This window comes from Falco naumanni, chromosome 5 (assembly GCF_017639655.2).
Source record: "Falco naumanni isolate bFalNau1 chromosome 5, bFalNau1.pat, whole genome shotgun sequence".
Lineage (NCBI taxonomy): Eukaryota > Metazoa > Chordata > Aves > Falconiformes > Falconidae > Falco > Falco naumanni.
The window spans coordinates 7,273,020-7,291,588 of record NC_054058.1 but is presented as its reverse complement, the minus strand read 5'-3'; the positions used below and the strand labels follow the sequence as shown (position 1 = coordinate 7,291,588).

Genomic DNA, 18,569 nt, shown 5'->3' with positions numbered 1-18,569 from the left:
TCTGGCTGTGTGTGGGTGTTGGGGTGTGTGTCACAGTGCTGTATTTTACAAATTGCTTGGCTGAATAATTTTCACAAAAGACTTCCTTTCTTACAACATAGTTAGAACACTTTTCAAGATGAGTTAGTTTATTTGAGAACAAACTACAATTGGTCAATATCAGGTTCCTAAAAGAAATCCTATCACAAACCCCCAAAAGGAAATATGTGACCATTTTCTTGTTTAAGCACATTCTATTTTTAAACAGATTCTTCTCAAACTTATACTTACCACATATTCAGCAACGACACCTTTGTAAATCTCATAAAATTCTTCCACATTTGTACGCTCCATGTTGAACTAAGAAAGCAAAAATGTCAGCCAGTGTGCCTTAAATGACAACAGCAACAAAAAAATAGACAAGACACCCCTTCTTAAACAGTAAACATTCAGAATACTTCTAATTTTTGCTAGGTAAAAGGAATGGCTTTATAGCTGCAATATGAAATTTGTCAACAACTTCAACAATGATGTCACAGGCAATACAGCACACAGTATCTTCTTCCACATAAGCAGACAATGTAGTGCTGGCTGATGCCACTAAGACATGCAAGAGGATCTGGTTTTTGCACACTAAAGGGGCTATTCTTCATTTGTCATGAGGATTTGAATCATTGATTCCAGATCTTGAGACTTTCATTAAAAAAATCAAAGGGCAGTACTTAGAGGACTACTCTTGGGAACAATCTCTGTGCCAACTTCCTTTAACTGTCAAGGGTGACCAGGGTGCCAAAATCCTTTCAGTATCTTTAAAAACCTTCCCCTTAATTAATACTAAATATATATTTTAAAAAATCAAGGATATTAACAATTGTTTTTCTAATCTTAGCTAGTAAATTTTGTAAAGATATCTCAAACTGATGCAGAAGAAACATATAACTATCTCCCTTCTAACTATAGGGCACCTGAGATACAGAGAGGTAAAGCGTCTTGGCTCAAGGTCACCCAGCAAAGAGAAACAGATCAGCTGATCAATCAAATAATAAAACACAAATATCCTAAGGACAAGGCTGATCCCAAAACATTGCTACACAGTCTGTGCAAGGGTTTTATATTGCAGGGAGACACCTGTGCATTGCTGTGAAGCACATGCAGCACTTCTCCGCCTTCTGTTTATCAGAAAAACATACACAAAAGAAAACGTACCATCTGCAAAGCGGAGATCTGAAATCCTTCATTGATGATGGCTTTTATAATCTTTCCAGCTAGACCTGAAGAAACACAGAAAAGACGGTATTCAATTCAAAAAAGGAGAATTTACAATTGGAAGGTACTTATGACAATATACCACTCACTTTCAAACCAAAAAAACCAGTATTTTTGTAATGCTGTGAGAGGAAGCAGAGAGCAGAACTGAGTTCACACACTCTACGTTCTATCTAAAGTGATGAGCTGATGGTCTCAAACAACTAAACTCCATGCAGCTGTTGAAAAGAATCTCTACCCAAAAAAAGGTAATTAGTGAAGCTTTTGCTTTACTCAGATGAACTGCAAAACACCCAGTTGCTGCAAGATCAGGATTTATATTTTTAATTAAGCTCCACTGGCAATACTGATGCTTAAACAGTAATCAATTCAGGGCGCAGGCTGCTTGTTTTGTTTTTTATATAGTGTTCACCAGAGTGGGGGTCCTACTTTAAGCTAGAAACAATGTAGGATAATAAACACTGCCAATAAACCAGCACAGAAGTTTATGCCTTCTATGGAAAAAATACATCAGTGCCAAATAACCTACTGCTTCTGAGGTTATAACTCACAAATATCTTATTGCTGATTGTACTGCTTACTTTATTCTCTCCAAAATGCATCCTCAAAGACTGACACTGTAAAACAAAACACTAAACTTCGGAGAACAAGAACCACTGATTTTTCACTAAATGTGTATTTTAGATTTGCCTGTGCTTACAAGATCAGGCAAATCTAAAGATTATGTCAGCCAACCACAGTACCCTGTGTGAGGGAATTTCATAGAATCACTGTTTTTGTAGAACATAAATGCCTGTCCTCTAGTACAATTTGTGAGAAACTACAAACTTCTGGACATTTATTCAGAACAGAATTAACCACAGAAGAACACCCTGTAATGAATGACAACAGCAGGATTTGACTCTAGTCATTAAATTCTTTTATAATCTAGTCTTTAAATTGTAGGATTTAGCAATGTATAGATTTGGTAGATGAGAATAAAACAAAGCTAATATCTAGGTTCTAGCATGCTCAAGACCTGAATTGTACACAGTCTGCTAATACCTGTGACATAGGATGGGTGAGCTTCCTACCATGTTAAAAGGTCAGTGGAACCTCTGAGTAAATGAGTTGCATAGTTGGACAGCTATAAAAATTGTATTTACAAATTAAAATGAAAAAACTTGTCCCTGAAGTACCTCCCACTGTATTTTCACATTAAGTTTTATGTAAAAAAAAATTCCCCAGACAAAACAGCACATACTTCTTCCAAAAACCTTCAAACAACTAAAGGGAAAACTTGACATTTTGGTACACATTCAGTCCATGCAGCTCTCTGGGTTTACAGAACATAGCAACAAGTGGAGGCAGGTGCAGCTCCTGTCCCGCTATACTGTTACACCATGGCTCACTAGCACAGATTGCAAGTTTCTTTCTAACACTCCTGTGAAAGAGGGGGGTGGGGGTGGGGGAAAATCCCCTTTTTTTTTCCAGGTGAAAAAAAATAATTCCAGCAGCAAAATGAAGGGACTTGGACAGGTCTGCCCAGGAAATGCAAGACCATATCAGAGAGAGAAATTAGACCTCCAGTTTCTTTTTGTCCATGCTGCTAGAAAGGCTGAGCAGCTCAGATGCTTCCACGCAGTTTCCAGTGAGGCAGCGAGCCTACAGTCTTGATGTCAGAGATGAACGGCCAGTTTATAAAGAGATGAAGTAACTGGCTGGGCATCGTTCAGAAATTGCATAAATTGATAAATAATCTGTGACAGAGCATAAACATTTCCTCATTCCTGATCTTCAGTGTGAATACTCCAGCCAACAGCCACTGCTCCACCAGAAACCGATAAAGATGAAGAATGGGCACTGGTAGACATATGGCAACTACTGCCTGCAGGGACACGGTGATGAGAAGGGTATGAGAAAGCTGCTTTGCCCAACAGATCGCCATTTTACACTTTATCAGTCAAGAACGGGTCACTCACATAGGCCTTCACAGCTGGAATGCATCTAATGAAAGTACATCAGGTATCAGGTACTATGGAGATTTGCTTTTTACAGAACTTTTGCCCTCAGCAGTTTTACAAGCTTTAAGCAAAATCTACGATTTAGAAAAACAAAGGGGGTCTCAAAAATTCAGCTTTCTGGGCTGTTTCTGTACTGAAATTGTTAAGATTTTTCTTAGAGAGCAGACAGGCTCCTTTAATGACAGAAAACAAAGTAGGCAGGTACTTTGCATAAAGGTCTTTAATACAAGGTTCCTTTAATAATCAACTGTGATAAACCTATCAAGATTTTCCTCTACACTGTATTCCTACATTCAGTTTCACTCATCAGAACAACAGAGCACCTTGTCGCTCCAGACAGATCGCCCACAACTTCAACATCCAAAAGGCTTATCCAAAGGAATTCTTGTCACCATCGTACAGACAGATGCCTTGCCAAAAAATTTCAAAGTGCCTTGAGGAAGAGGCATGAGATTTCATTTATAATTGCAGAGCAGGATGTTAGCTCCAATTTCCAGATGTGGGAACTGAGGCACAGGAGGATAAACAAGTTGCCAGTGGTAGTACAGATGTACACACCTAGTGACTTGGCCTCCCTTGTCCCAGTTTAAGCAATACATGTATCACTTTTCCTAGGGACACCTTCCTTTCAAATTCTACCTGAACCAAAATAGAAACAAAAAGCACAGAGACAATCCCTGAGCAACAGAACACTGGAAGCTCAAGGCCTGGCTTGGGATTTCTTTCAGGCTTTCAGCCAGTTGCATGACTGAATTGGGACGTGCCCTCTCCTTTGTGGGCAGATAAGGCTGAGGAAAAGAAGAACTAATTAGATAGAGTGCCATTTCAGCAGCTTTCAACAATGTTTTCAACTTTAAAATCCAGATCTGTAGTGAAAAAACAACTTTTTAAGGACCCTTCAAACAGGGCCAGTGCATGTTTAAAATGTGATTACAGTAAGAACCCAAATCAAAGCTGCAGATTAGGCACCAGTTATGATGAATTTTCAGTCACAAAGCACAAAAGAATCACAAGCATTACTAAATACAGTTGGGGGAATTTAATATTAATCCTAACAAATATGAGAGTGAGAGAGAAAAAAAGGTGCACGTGCTTTATATCTCCTAGGCAGCATTATGTTTCTACACACCTAATACAGGACAGATAACCTTCCAACTTATTTTAATCAGCTAAAATGATAAGGCATTAAGACCCCCTCAGTTACATTGATCTTCTACAGTTTGTTGTTTTACAATACACAGTATTTGAAAATCGTCCTTCATTAAGCAGCAGAAAGTAGCAGGGAAGACATCAGACTGAAAAATGTAACAACCGTGTGCATAATTATGGATTGGAATAAAATAAAACAGTTCATGAAAGTCACTTTTAACCTAACATCACTTTAATTAATAGGATGTAACAGCTGTGTCACTGGGACCTGCCAGTCCCAGCGCACCATGAACCACCAGCCAGCCATATGACTAGGGATGTTACATTCCCTTCCCTTTGATCTTGGCCTGTTTCCCAATTTAACCACTCCACCATAAAAAGCTCATTAGGCAAAGACAGCAGACTGCCTTCAAAGCAAGTCGAGAACTAGCTTCCTCATCTCAACCTCTATATGTCATTTTTTAAATACCCTTCCAATAATCAAAAATAATCCCTCTGGAACAACAACAGTATTTTTGATAGGGACACACAAACTGCTGCGACTGATCAGATCAATGATCTACCTAATTCAGTAACATATTTCTAGAAGTAACTGTATCAGATGCTTAAAGTAGCACTAACTATAAGTAGCAATTTCAATTCATGTCTATTTTTGACATTTTAAAATGCAATTTTGCTTCACAGTATGACGAAATTCTCCGGTTCCTTATTGCCAGGTGTTAAGGTCTTGTCCCCAAACTCCAGAGAATCATGATCAGGCTTGACTCCAAGCAAAGTCCTTTTTGAATTCCAGAAGGGGAAAAAGTGGGACTCGGAGCTGGGCCCTCTTGCAATGTATTTCAGCTAAAGTACTCACTAAACTTTGTTTCAGACAACATCTTAAAACACTGCAGTAAGAAGCTGACAGATGTCCTTCTCAAAAAGTGCTTCTTCCTACCAGTTGGTCAACGTATCCCCTGAGGAACAAGGTTTATCTCTCTTCCTCTTTTGCTCTGACTACACAGAAATAATACAACTCCAAGCATTTTTACTATGCAACATATATACTCCATTTCTAGACTCCCCAAAAATTTGCCCATAGTGATAATATGCAGCTATCGAGCTCCCAGCCTCTCTGTTTGAAAAAGGTGTTCCAATCATTTTTGTATTTGTACTCTGGAGCACCAAGAAGCAAGTCACGGAAGGACAGAGGGTCTCCCGAGTGACACACATTGGGCCAACAGAGAGGAGAAGGGGAGCTCAAAAGCAACCCAGGCTCAACATGAGGAGGAAAAGAAAAGGCAAGTGGGTACAGGCAGAAGATAAAGAGGAACATGTGACAAAATGATGAGAGAATATTGTTCATAGTGACAGAATCCAAGATTTTCAATTATTCCTCATTTCTGTCTAGGCACTATATTACAGGAGAACCTCAGGACATTTGAAGGACAGCTTTACAAATTTTCATGAAGAACTCTACCAACACTGCAGCACTGATGAAAATCTTTACAAACAATATTCATTTGAAAATATTAAGAGGGTAAAGACAAAAGTTACCACCACTGCTTGACTGGAGAACAGAAGTCAGCATTTTGCTAGCACAACAAAAATTATGCATACAGGCAGTAAATCTTAGGGGACTTTGACACCAAAACAGACGAGAGTTTGATGCAGCTGAGAATGGGAACCAATAGATTTAAAGGGGGTGAAAGGTTCAAAGGCTTAATCCCAGCTACAACCTTCTGAACCACTATGAACAAGGCAAGACCACACTTGTGAATGCCAGACAGGGCATTAAGACACAAAATGATGAGAATCTGTAGGAAAATAAGGTATTCTGGGAATTCTTGCATGGGGACAGGTGGGAAGAGTCACACTGGAAATTGAGATACAAAAACCCAAATTGAGAATACGGAAATTCAAGTCAAGGATCACAGCCAGGCTACAGAAAGTATCCAGCAGTGATGTGGCTGTGCAGTGTGTGCCATTTGAGAAGGGAATCTGAAGAAGAAAGAGTAAGAAGGAAAGATCAATACATCTGCAACAGTTTTGCTGAACTCAAACTGATGGTTGTATATTTACCAAAAAACAGAAAGGCTTAGGTTTGTTGTCTTTCTGTCTTTCTTGTTCTTATGTCAAGAGAAAGCTTAAAAAGAAATATGTAGTTTGTTTTCCTTTTTATGTCTTTCTTTCAAGACGTTCATTATTTTGTACCCCTTTAGTACATCCACTTTGATTTTTCTTTCATTTGAGAAGATTATGGTCAATCATTCCAGTTAAGAGAATGTTTCTATGGCTATAATGATTTCCATTTACTTCTGCTCATTTATTGAGTGTGAACAAAACTAAACATGATATTTTAGTTGAGGCTGTACCACTGTTTTTTATGATGACATTCAGTATTATAATTCAAACTATTCATATCCTTACTAGTATTTCTTTCTCTCTTTTTTCTGGTTATCCCTACTGAACACTATGCACAGGACTTTTCATGATCAGTTACAGTAAGGAAGTGGTTAAAATTATGCCTTGTAGTGTGCATTAGCCCATAATTATAAACAGTAATTTTAATTCACTAGTGCATTGCCAATTAACTTAACTCTAGAGGTTAAAAACCTCATGAGATGCCCTATAATCTGCTCCAGCCTCTACTAATTTTATATTCCACTTCCTGTGGAAGGTTTGCCAACTCACTGCCATAGATCAATAGTAAATAAACTGTGAGCTCTATCATTTATTTTCAACTTGGCAAAAGACTATCACAAAGTCCTACAGTCTGTGTCTTGGCTCTTTTCAGACTCAATACCTTGTCTTTCTACTTACACTCTGATTTGAATAGGGCAGTAGGAAAAGAGACTTCAAGATACTTCTCTTTTGCTCCAAGGTACAGTGAAGTTAGACTATGCATGGCTGCATTTTTAAAATTTTTCTAAAATGTTCTCAAAAACTTCTAGCAACAAAGGTTCCATTACATCCCCAGATGTCAGGCCAGTGACATACTTTGAAGTTTTCCTTAATGATTAGATTAAATGTTCTTTCATCTAAATTAGTAAATACGCACATTTTCCAAATTTACTTATAGAAAGCTGTATATTCCCATCTTCTCCATCTCAGGTTAAATAAATGAAAACCATCACATTTTCATTGGCTAAATCTCTTATTCTTTCTGCTCTCAGTTGATTATGTTATTTTTGAAACTGGACAGAAACTGGATATGGTACACAAGCTGGGTTCTCACCAGCACTGAGCAGAATGAGTTACTGAAAAAAACACCCTAAACAAAGTGTGTCCAACATCGTGAACACTGCTTGTGCTTATGATATATCACTGTTCCAACCATTTCTCTACAGACTTTTCACTGATACCCTGTCAGTTGTTCTCTGTTTTATATTTGTGCATTTCTTTTCCCTCCTCCATGGTAATGTTATGCCATTGTTTATATTCAGTTTCATTTTCTCACATTGTTTCATTTCTGCAGTTCATCATGAACGTTCTGAATTCCAATTACACCCTCCAAAACTGTAGCAGACACTTGAGAGCATCTGCAAACACTGCAAGCATGCCCTGTCCTTCCCCATCTGAGTCATTAATGCCAATATTGACAAGAACAGGCGCAAGGATGGGTGACAAGACTTCACTCATAAGCCCCTTTTAATTGGATATGCTTATGTTCAAGAAAACATCTAAAGCTATGCAGATACCTATGCTGCACAGACCTAAACGTATGAATTGCTTTACTAAAGGAAAATTTTGTTTTTCTCACAGCAAGGGACTTTGAGGAAGGCACTGATATTCAAGTAAATTAGATTATCTGGCTCTGTGTTACCTTCCTTTATGGAAAGCATACTTACAGAATTCAGAGATCAGCAAAGCAGGTTTTCCTTCAAAAAAGACATGCTGGTAAACATCCACCATATCATCACTGAGTGATTTAAATGAAATTATAGACACTTGATGTATCGATTCCATCGGTATGAAAGAATTTTCATTAGCCTGAAATTCCCTGGACCACTCTTGGGATTAACTTTTCTCTACCCCTTTAAGAACAAAAATTCCAAAATGCAGTAATAAACCCCCATTCCTAGTATCTTTTTATTTTCTTTTTATGTTAACACCATCATCCCAGCACAGAGATGATTTTCAGCTACATGAGCACCACTAATATAAGTCCACCAAACACTCTTTCCAGTAGTAGTAGGATACTTATAAGCTTCAGCAAGGATTGACTGTGCCATTTGAACTGGGGGGGGTTTCTTTGAAGTATACCTCCTCCTCTTCCTTCCAGCCTCAAACTGTCAGAAAGGATTTCCAGGTTCAGTGCACTTCCCTCTCTACTTCTATCAATTGAAATGTAAAATAAATTTTTCATACTTTGAAAAAATGAATATCACTTTGCAATAGCCACTGGAATCTGAAGTCAGTCTAAGTTAGGAAGCCAATGCCAAGCTGCTAAAACTTTATGCAGGAAATAATCAAGAAACAACATAGACTTGGTTTCAAAAACAAGCAACCTGAGCAAGGAATATCCACCATTACAACTACAGCAAAGAAATTAAAACACAGAAGCGGGTGGACTCCTGTTCTCATGGAAACTAAATTCTTTTTCTGAAAAAGCAGTGATAAAGTGGTAAAGTAGGTTGCTTTTATTTAAATCACTTTTTCCTAGCTTCTCCAAAAAGAAAACAAACGAACAAAACAGCACCACCGGACATCACCAAACACAACACCCTATATATAATACATTTATGGAAAATGTAAAAAACAAAGTGCATTTAATTTTGCATAAACATGTTTTCTGCCTGGGCAAATCCACATGCAAGAAAATGCTTGCATCTGAAAGCATAGTTCTCGCATGACTGCAGCACTAAGACTGCCATATTGCATATGGGAATATCCAGAGGTCACACCTCAAATAATCCACTGTACTTCTTTGAAGCATCTGCAAAGATACATGTGCAGCCCACTTTTTTTTCTATTTCCAGATTCTATCTTCAAACAGTTCCTTCCAGACTTTTAATTGTTAAGTGTATCAAGGCTATAACTGATGCTTTTTTGCACTCAACCTTGTAGACAAGATATACAGAAAGAAATATGCCTACAATGAGGTGAAGTCCTGAGCATCTGCACTTCACCTTTCTATTATGCATACTTATCACAGACAGAAGATATACTTTCAGATTACTTACGAGAAAATTGCATTCCTCATTTTTTCTCAAGCATGAGAAAACAGCTTCTCAAAAACCTTGTTCTACTCAAGTTTCCTAAACGTAAAAGTAATGAGTTACTCAAACTTATGTCTAAAAACCCGGGGTGAAAAAGGAAACCATTTCCAGTTTGTTTACAATTTTTTTTAATCTTATCTAATGAATACTCATCAGTATGATAAAAACAATGATACAGATACCTAGTCCTGAGAATGATGACAGATTTGCACCTCTTCTATCACATCCTCTTTTTCTCTTTCAGCTTATTTCCTTTGGTAACTACATACATCTAACTATACTCAGCATACTATACAGGTGAATTGGACATTTTCACAGCAATGCCTTCTCCCTTTCAATGAGCAACAAGTATATCAGCATGTCAGAAACAGTTCTTCAGGTGTCTGCAGTCAGATGTATAATCTACTACAATGCTGGATTCCCACTCGGTACAATCCTTCTCTCCCCACTCTCTCTTATGAAGTAACTTCACTTGAGATTCTACATAAGTAAACCCTGTTTCTGTACCTGCTTGAGACTGAACTACTGTCCTTGGTATTCTTTTTGTCAAAGTTTGGTCTTTGGAGCAAGGAACTACTCCCTCAATAAAAAATTGTTTAAGTCTTTGCATAAATAACTAAATACCATCCTTATCGTACCTGTCATGCAGCATTTTGTTGCTCAATATAAATGTCTATGATTTTCTAAAGCTGTCCAGTAACTAATAAGTTAAGATAGAACTCTATAAGATTTATCATCCACTTAGAACAGGTCTAAAATCATATTTCCACAGAATATCTTTTCCACTTGAAAAGAACCCTTTTGTTTTCTATGAGACTTAAATTTTAGTTGAAGAATACTGTGGAAGACAGTGCTGTAATTTTTTTTTTTAATTCCGTAAGAGGAACAAGGGTTTAACTTACAGAAATATTAGAACAAAATCTCAAGCTTAACACATACTAGGAGAACAAACCTGTTGTGGTAGCCAGTCTCACACCCAGAAGCCCTCCACACTATAGAGGCTTCCTTACCTCTAGGCAGGCCTTTCAGTTTGCATTATGTCCAATGAATTCCTGACTAGCAGTTTTCGTTTTCAAGTTCATGGCATAGTTCTAGCTCCAAATGTGTTTTGGCAAAACTCTGACATGAAGAGAACCCATATCTCAGCTTGGGAGTGCAGAAAAGGAAGGCAGGATTTCACCTCTTGAGCTCTGTGCTGTATCCCAAGTACAAAATGTGAAATATAACACACTTCTGACCGCAGCCTTTAGAGCCTGATCATCACTATTTTCCTATTTTTTCTCTGTTCATTTTTCAAAGGGATTAAGTAAAGACCACATCAAAGAAACTTTAAACCAGTCATAAAATATCAAATTCCAATTCCTATGGTAAACATGACTAAACTGTTACACATAAACACATTAAAATTAATCCCACCCAGTAATCTGCAAGGTGCTATTTCTGCCAACAAAACAGTCGAGTCATAGCTGTCCTCAGGGCACAAAACTTAAGTTCACTCATTTTGGTGCATTTACAATTTTGGCTTCTAAGCACTACTGCTAATAACTCCAGATGTAATAACATGAGGGGAATTACAAAACCAGAATGTCTAAGTGATTGCAACTGTGAGATTGTATCTGAATTAACTGAAGCTTCAAGGACAAGAAGTGGATTACAGAACACAGATCTACACTAAAACTTTCAAATTATTAAACAATTAATGCATACAATCCCAGAGCTGTGCTTATTAGTTACCACGCTCCTTGACTAAGAAGGAGGAGGAGGCTAAGAGACACTGAAAAGTGTGGCACATTCTAGAGGGGTCAAACCACACCATGTCTCCCTGACCCACCCCTGCTCAGAACAAGTCCTCATGGATTACCATCAGGTTGCTTTCGCATTCTGCCAGCACCCGAGAAAGAGGAGTTGAACTGCTCTTCCCAGCCCTCTTCAGAGTTAAAATACAATGACTTTGCTTGCTGCTAACTTGCCAGTCAGCCAGGGAAGTGCCTGGCAGCAGATGTTTCTGTCAGGAGCGGGCCAGCAAGGCCAGAGATAAAACCACCAGAGATTTTCCACTGCTCCGTCACTGGATAGGAACCCCACAAACCCTCTATGGCGATCAAAGTCAGTTTCTAAGAACGAACTCTGTCCAAGATTTAACCAGAGTAAACTAGAGATTAGATCCAGCCTTTTGACAGGAAGGTAAACTTGCTGAAAAGCCTCCCAGTTTACAGCTGTGGTTAAAGCAAACCAACTTCCAGGGTGGAAAACGGAAAGATTTTTCCTTCTAAGAATCAGTTATGCAAGGGACTCCAGAGGAAAAAGACACGTTGGGAAAAAAGACACATTGGGAAAAAAGACTGGGAACCAAAATTCAAATTATGAATTCAGTCAAATGTTTCTGCAGAAATAAAGACTAAAGCTCTGTATAAGCTCAAGTACGTAAGTGAAACTTCACGTAATTGTAAATGTTTAATGAGCAGATTATATTCATGGTAATTAGATAATCAAGTTCAAAGCCTCAGCAGCACATAGGAAATAGCAAAAAGGTTTATTTTTAGATACTCAATACTGAAAATTTGTGGAGCACAAACCAAATCTGCAATGCATAAGAGGTTCTGCTGCTTTGACCCATATAAATTCCTCTCCATGCTTCTGCTAAACCACCTTTTCACCACACTGATGGCTGCATGGGATTTCTTGTCCTCTCCAGCTGCTGTGTTTGCACTTAACATTCTCCCCACGCGAAACAGCAGGGTGGACAGCCACAGCTAGAGCCACTGCTGCTGGGGGTAAACAAGTTGCTTATTTTTAAGACCACGCAGTCTCCTATATGCAATTTTGCCAACAGGGCAGCTCAGTAGTTGCTATAGCACCTACTTCAACTGAGATACAGAAGATGTTGCTAATATAACCAGAATGTCTTGGGTATCACTGAACACAGTTGTTAACAGACCTGGAAAGGGAGACGAGATGAGCAGAGTTTCCCAGCTCTGTCATGGATCACAGAGCCCAAACAGCCCAAACAGCTCAGCCTTCCTTTCTCAAACATTCTGCCTACAGGTGCATAACCCATGGGGCCAACCTGCTCCACTGCCATGTCTCTGTTCTCTAATCCCTAAAGCCGGGCTTCTCCCTTCTTGTCTGCCTGTTTCAGACAGGCAGCTGGGAGTTCTGAGCAGATTGTTTGATCCCCCCAAACCCTTTTAGCATGCTATTCCCTGACTCCAAAACAGTCCGCACAGGGAAGGAGGAATGGTGGCATTTCTGTAGACACAGCATATGATGCCACACATCATGCTCAAAACTTTAAAAGCCTAAAAATCCACAGGAAGCAAAGGGTATGTTCCTTCAACTTTCAAACTGGCATTTTAATCATAAAAGAGTAATTTCAGAATTAAGACTTCCAAAAACTGTTGGAAATCTAGTGCACAGCTCTTTACTCTGTTAAGCATGACTCTTCTGTGACTATGGAAAGTGCTTTACAGAAGACCAAGCATACTAAAAAAGATGTCACTCATTGATATTTTTGTTGTTACTCAAAAAAATTGCCTGAAGAAGAATATGAGAAAGACAAAGGAAGACAGAAGAGAACTGGTTAAGAAAGCCAAATCCTCTTTCCTGCAATGCTCCTGGGCCACTGGGCTGATGTTGGAGAGTTCCTGCAGTCCTTGGAAAGGATGTCTCACCTCAAACTGCAGACTGGAACCAGTCCAGTTGCAATATGAAGCCAAACCAGTGCTCTCAGCCAACGAGGTAGTCCACCACCCAGACAGTGACACTTCCTTTCCTTAAACCCATCTCCCTGTCAGAAGCCAGACTTCTGGAAAGTTTTACAAGACCTCCCCAGTCTCATAATCTCTTTAAGAGATGCAGCACCTGTGGTTTTTGAAACATTCAAAATAACATTGGAGAAAACAGGCAGGAAGAACAGTTTAGTAAGATAAAAGCACAGCCAGTCGCTGAATTCCATCATTCTTTATAATAATTTAAACTTGAGTGCTACTTTTGGCTGGAGTAGAGTTAATTTTCTTCACAGCAGCTAGTATGGGGCTGTGTTTTGGATCTGTGCTGACAACAGTGTTGGTATCACAGGGATGTTTCAGTTACCACCAAGCAGCGCTTACACAGGGTCAAGGCCTCTTCTGCTTCCCACCCACCCCAGCAGTGAGCAGGCTGGGGGGGCACTAGAAGCTGGGAGGGGACACGGCTGGGACAGCTGACCCCAACTGCCCAAAGGGATCTCCCACACCATACGAGGCTCAGCATATAAAGCTGGGGGAAGAAGAAGGAAGGGGGAGACATTTGGAGTGATGGCGCTGGTCTTCCCAATAACTGTCACATGTGCTGGAGTCCCTTCCTTGAGGTGGCTGAACACCTGCCTGCTGATGGGAAGCAGTGAAGGAATTCCTTGTTTTGCTTTGCTTGCATGCACAGCTTTTGCTTTACTTATTAAACTGTCTTTATCTCAACCCACAAGTTTTCTCACTTCTACCCTTCTAATTTTCTCCCCCATCCCACTGGGGGGAGCATGTGAGAGATTGTATGGTGCTTAGTTGTTAACTGGAGATAAACCATGAGAAATCGATAAAACATTTTACTGATTTAGAAAAGAAAATTCAGTTTTGATTTCTTCATTCTGTTGAGAGTAGTAATCAAAGCTGTATGGACAGAGAATGCTCACACACAAAGTACACCTTGGCTTTCAAATTTTATTTGCTGTTTGGCAGCTATGGTCTGCCCCTCCAGCCCTTTGGGTGTAAGAAAAATGACTTTTAGTCATTTTTGTATGTGGCATATATGTGCCACATTTAATAGTGGCATATGAAGCTCAACTTCAGTCCAGTCTTTCTAGTGCTCACACTGCAAGGCTGGGCATGCACTTACATTTTCTGTTTATCTGCACCCGTACCTCTTTCTCTGTCACCACCCCCATTCTCCTCCAGACACTCACACTCCCAGAGGGCAGTGCAAACAGGCCCAGAATTTGTCCTTTGATGATTCAGAAAAATTTTGAGATGTTCAAGAAAACAGAAAAAAAAGTAACAGACAAGGCACTATGAAATCTACAGAAATTAAGAAGATTAAAAGCTGGGAGAACCTGAACTCTCAAAGAGAAAGTCTGAGCCCCTATATATAACAGAAACTATATCTCACGTATAAAAAAGCACAGCCCAAGTCATCCACTTTGCTGTTTTCACAATCAAATGTAAGGACTCCAACAATTCTGCCACAGAAAAGTTTATCTTCTGCAAACATTTACTAGGTAAGTTCACAGTCCCAGCTGCTGCCCATATTTCTGTAAAAGGAACATCACTCTGTCTTTGCTGCATGGCAGCCTTATCAGTAGCAGATACCATGTAAGGCCTCAAAGAGATAACAGGCACATTATCGGCAGTGAGTGCGAGACTCTTTCTTGTGAAAGCCATTTTTTTTCTGCAGGCTCTCCAGACATCCCACTTGAGGTGTGAAAGGCCTGGAAACTGCTACGGCCACTTCTGCTGTTGCCATTTCAGCTGTCCATGGAGAAGCAATTAAAACATTGCAGTGTGCTCTGCATCTGGCTAAGAAAAATCTCAGTGCTCTTACATGGCAATATTTATTCTGCACTCAAAAATACTGTTGCAGTGCCTGAGCCAAAATATTTTACTGCATTCACTGCTCCTACACATGCTCCTGTATCTATGTACAGGACACAAAAGTGAGAATTTTTTTGCATGGTAACAGTTGGGCATTAAACATTTCCAATACTCATATGGTGAGCTCACAGGGAATTCTCCAGCACAGAAAGCATCACAGAGTTCAACAAATGGTTTAAGTCTTTGGCTCACTTTCATACAGTGAACAAGCCTTTTCTACTTTCCATCCCCACTTCATTCAGCAGAACAAGATCCATATCAACACAAATTTCCCTTTGTAAGTAGTTTTAATGTAATGTGTTACTGCATGAGTGGAAGGCCCTGCAATATGGCCACGTGTCCTGCTTTTACTCTGCTGTGAGGATAGTAACCTCCAGCAGATGAGTCTGGTGGGCAGACAGGAGGAAGGACATGGTAAACTGTCATAGTAAGAGTCATCAAACCTCATGTATTTTTTTGTCCTTCTTTCTTTTCATCTTTCCCTTCTTACTCTGAAATTAACAAGTATCCACATGGAAAGCACATGACCCACTCTTCATGGAACTGAACTGCAGAAGTACTAAAAGTTTATGAAAGGCAATGTATCTGCACACTTTGGCATGTACTATGAAATATGCCCTGTGCTCTTGCACTCATTCTCCCAGAAAAGGGCACAGGAGTGAACATGGATACAAATGAAGCACATAGCTTTCACCTCCACTGTCTGCACTGCTTACCTTCATTAACTGCATGAGGCTTAATAATGCAACAAGTACAATTTGCGAATTTTGCACTGTTGGCTGGTCCACGACCTCCACTGGAGGGAAAGAACAATTCCAGCTCCTGAAAACAATTGTAATTGAATACATTTTAGATTGATCTAGCTGCATACATCAGTTTTTATCATAAATAACATCTGAAGTATTCATAGTCACAGAAGGTAAACCTTAATACCTTTCCCTCTCTGGTAGCATTGCTACAATCATAAAAAAATTATTTGAATATTTCTTTCCCTCTTTTCACTTCTGCACACAATCCATTTCCATTCAGAGCATTCAAAATGCTGCTGCCACAATCACTTGGTAGAGGTGTTACCAGTTTTCTGAATTCTTTCTCTCTCTTTCCTGAGTATCTTTCCAAAATCCACTCCCATATACATGTATTTTATCTTCCCTCTTTTCACATGATCTTTTCCACTATATGAGCAAAAATGCAACTACCATCCATTTCTCAGTACGTTTTCTTTCCATATACATAACTGACCTCTATCCCATTTGTTTATATGTTTTTCCTCTTGTTATAAGCAACTAAACTTTGTCTAAAATTGCTGACTTATCCTCATGCCTTATTGACTGTTGTTTGGGTCTTTTTTTTAATCTTACTGAATTGAAGCTGATGTACTCAACTGCTCTGATTTCTGGGATGAATCAGAAGAACCTCTTTGCCTCTGATCACTTCTTTTCTTCCCACCATCACTATTCCAGGTATCATATAGCTTGGGTCTTAGATCATACTGGGGTGAGCCTGGCAGCCAGGTTTCCTTCCTCAGTGATATGTTTTCACTGTTCACTGCCAGCTTCATGCTTGTTCCATACCATTTATTCACATATGTTACACCATCTGCCAATTAGCATTAGTCAAATGCTCAAAACAGAAGATTGCATTTCAGACCTATTGGTCAAGTTCAGTAAAAGAATTGATAAATTTGCATTTAAGGGAAATAATAATATCCTGGAAATACTACTACCAAATCTGATTTCTCCCTGTGTAACAGTAGCAATGCTAAAGACCAGTTTCTGAAATTGTCCCATTTAATTTACTAGCTCAATACTTAGCTATATCCCAGCCTTTAGCTCATGGCACTCTGACGATTCCTATAATCTGTGCCTGAACACTTATACAGCTCAAACTAGTGGATCTTTCAATAGAAGGGAAAACGGCTTTTGTTTTTCTCCTAGCAAAAAATCCACATTTTAAGTGGGCATATCTGAGATAAAAGGGTTTATTTCCTACATCCTTCTACTGATAAAACGCTGCATGCTTCAAAGACCTTGTCCCACTGTTAATTAATGTTTACTCTAAAAGAAGCAGCCAGGAAAAGGCAGCAAAATATTTACAATATTTAACACTTTGTTTTATCCATTAAAAGACATAAAAGAAAAGTAACTAGGTAATGCTGAAGGACTAGGATAATGAAATGCCAAACTATAACCAAGTGGAGCCTTAATTTTTTTTCCTTTCCCTTTATTCCTAATCTAAAGAAATTCCAAAATCTGGACTGCAGAGAGACACCAGCTTAGAGTATACCAGAGACATAATTTCATTTGTCATTTAGCCCCCAAAAGAACGATGCAGTCTTCCATTCTAACTGTTCAGTTTACAACACATTCACTGAATGTGTTGAGACTTCAGTCTTCCTTCAGAAGAGTTCATTTAGGTCCCTTTATCACATATTTCTATCTTTTCAGCAAAGCTTCTGCAAGGTGCAGCCAACTAGTTTCCATGGCAATTGCTATACAGCCATATAACTGGGCCTACTAGAATTAAAATAGGCACAGGGGTATTAAATTTACAATTTTGTTTGCTTTATTGAAGATTGGTATCAGTAACACCCCAAAGATGCATGCACCTGCAAAAGTTCAGCAAAATAATCCCGCAGACACAAAAATGCTGCGGATGACTCAGGCCTTCAAACAGCATTTCAAAAATAATGACATGTAAAAAGAACAACAAACTTAAGCCAAAGCACATACTTATGCTTCTAATCAACATTTTATGTGAAAAGATATGCTTTCCCACACTCAGTTCAAAAGCTGTCACAGTTGTCGTGGCAGTATGCAGGAACAAAGGGAAATTTTCACCCTCATATATGAGGATATCTAGCTATTTAACCAGAACTACAAAGATGTTTCTAATTATAATTCTCCTTCATCAGAAAAGATCAATTTCCAAACTCTTCCTCACTCTGTACCATCTTCATCCAGTCTGCCAGCAGAAGTAGTACTTCAGGTCCAGCATATGATTTCTCATCAAAACTAGAGGCACAGGGAGAGGATCCAGAAGCCCAGGCACGGGGCAGATCAGGGAGATGAGTGCTTGACCAGCAGAAAACCACACACACTTTGCAATTAGCTTGCTATGCCACGCAGCCTAACGGCCAGCTCGAAGAAGAGGCTGGCCAGCCCTGCCCTCACCACCAGGGTATAATCATGTCTACATATATTTTCTAGTATACAGTACTTGGCAGTTTATTAGGTATTCCAGGGCAGGTCTCCCTCCAGCTGTTCCAATTTAAAGAGAGGAAAGACTAGGATCAAGGAAGCAACAACTGGTATCTTTTTTCTTGCTGTCTAGAGCTAAGATCCTACCGC

The 18,569-nt window shown here is 39.2% G+C and overlaps 1 protein-coding gene across 3 annotated transcripts in view; it reads right to left on the bottom strand.

Annotated features, from left to right (window-relative positions):
* The window catches only part of NME7 (NME/NM23 family member 7), a 95,034-nt gene that overhangs the window by 39,591 nt on the left and 36,874 nt on the right, over nucleotides 1-18,569 (bottom strand). For all 3 annotated transcript variants that reach the window (XM_040594048.1, XM_040594047.1, XM_040594049.1), the window contains exons 7-9: nucleotides 15,936-16,041; nucleotides 1,186-1,250; nucleotides 271-339 (exon numbers count right to left, since the gene is read on the bottom strand). In XM_040594048.1, coding sequence (XP_040449982.1) covers nucleotides 271-339; nucleotides 1,186-1,250; nucleotides 15,936-16,041 — 240 coding nt within the window. The remainder of the gene's footprint in view (nucleotides 1-270; nucleotides 340-1,185; nucleotides 1,251-15,935; nucleotides 16,042-18,569) is intronic.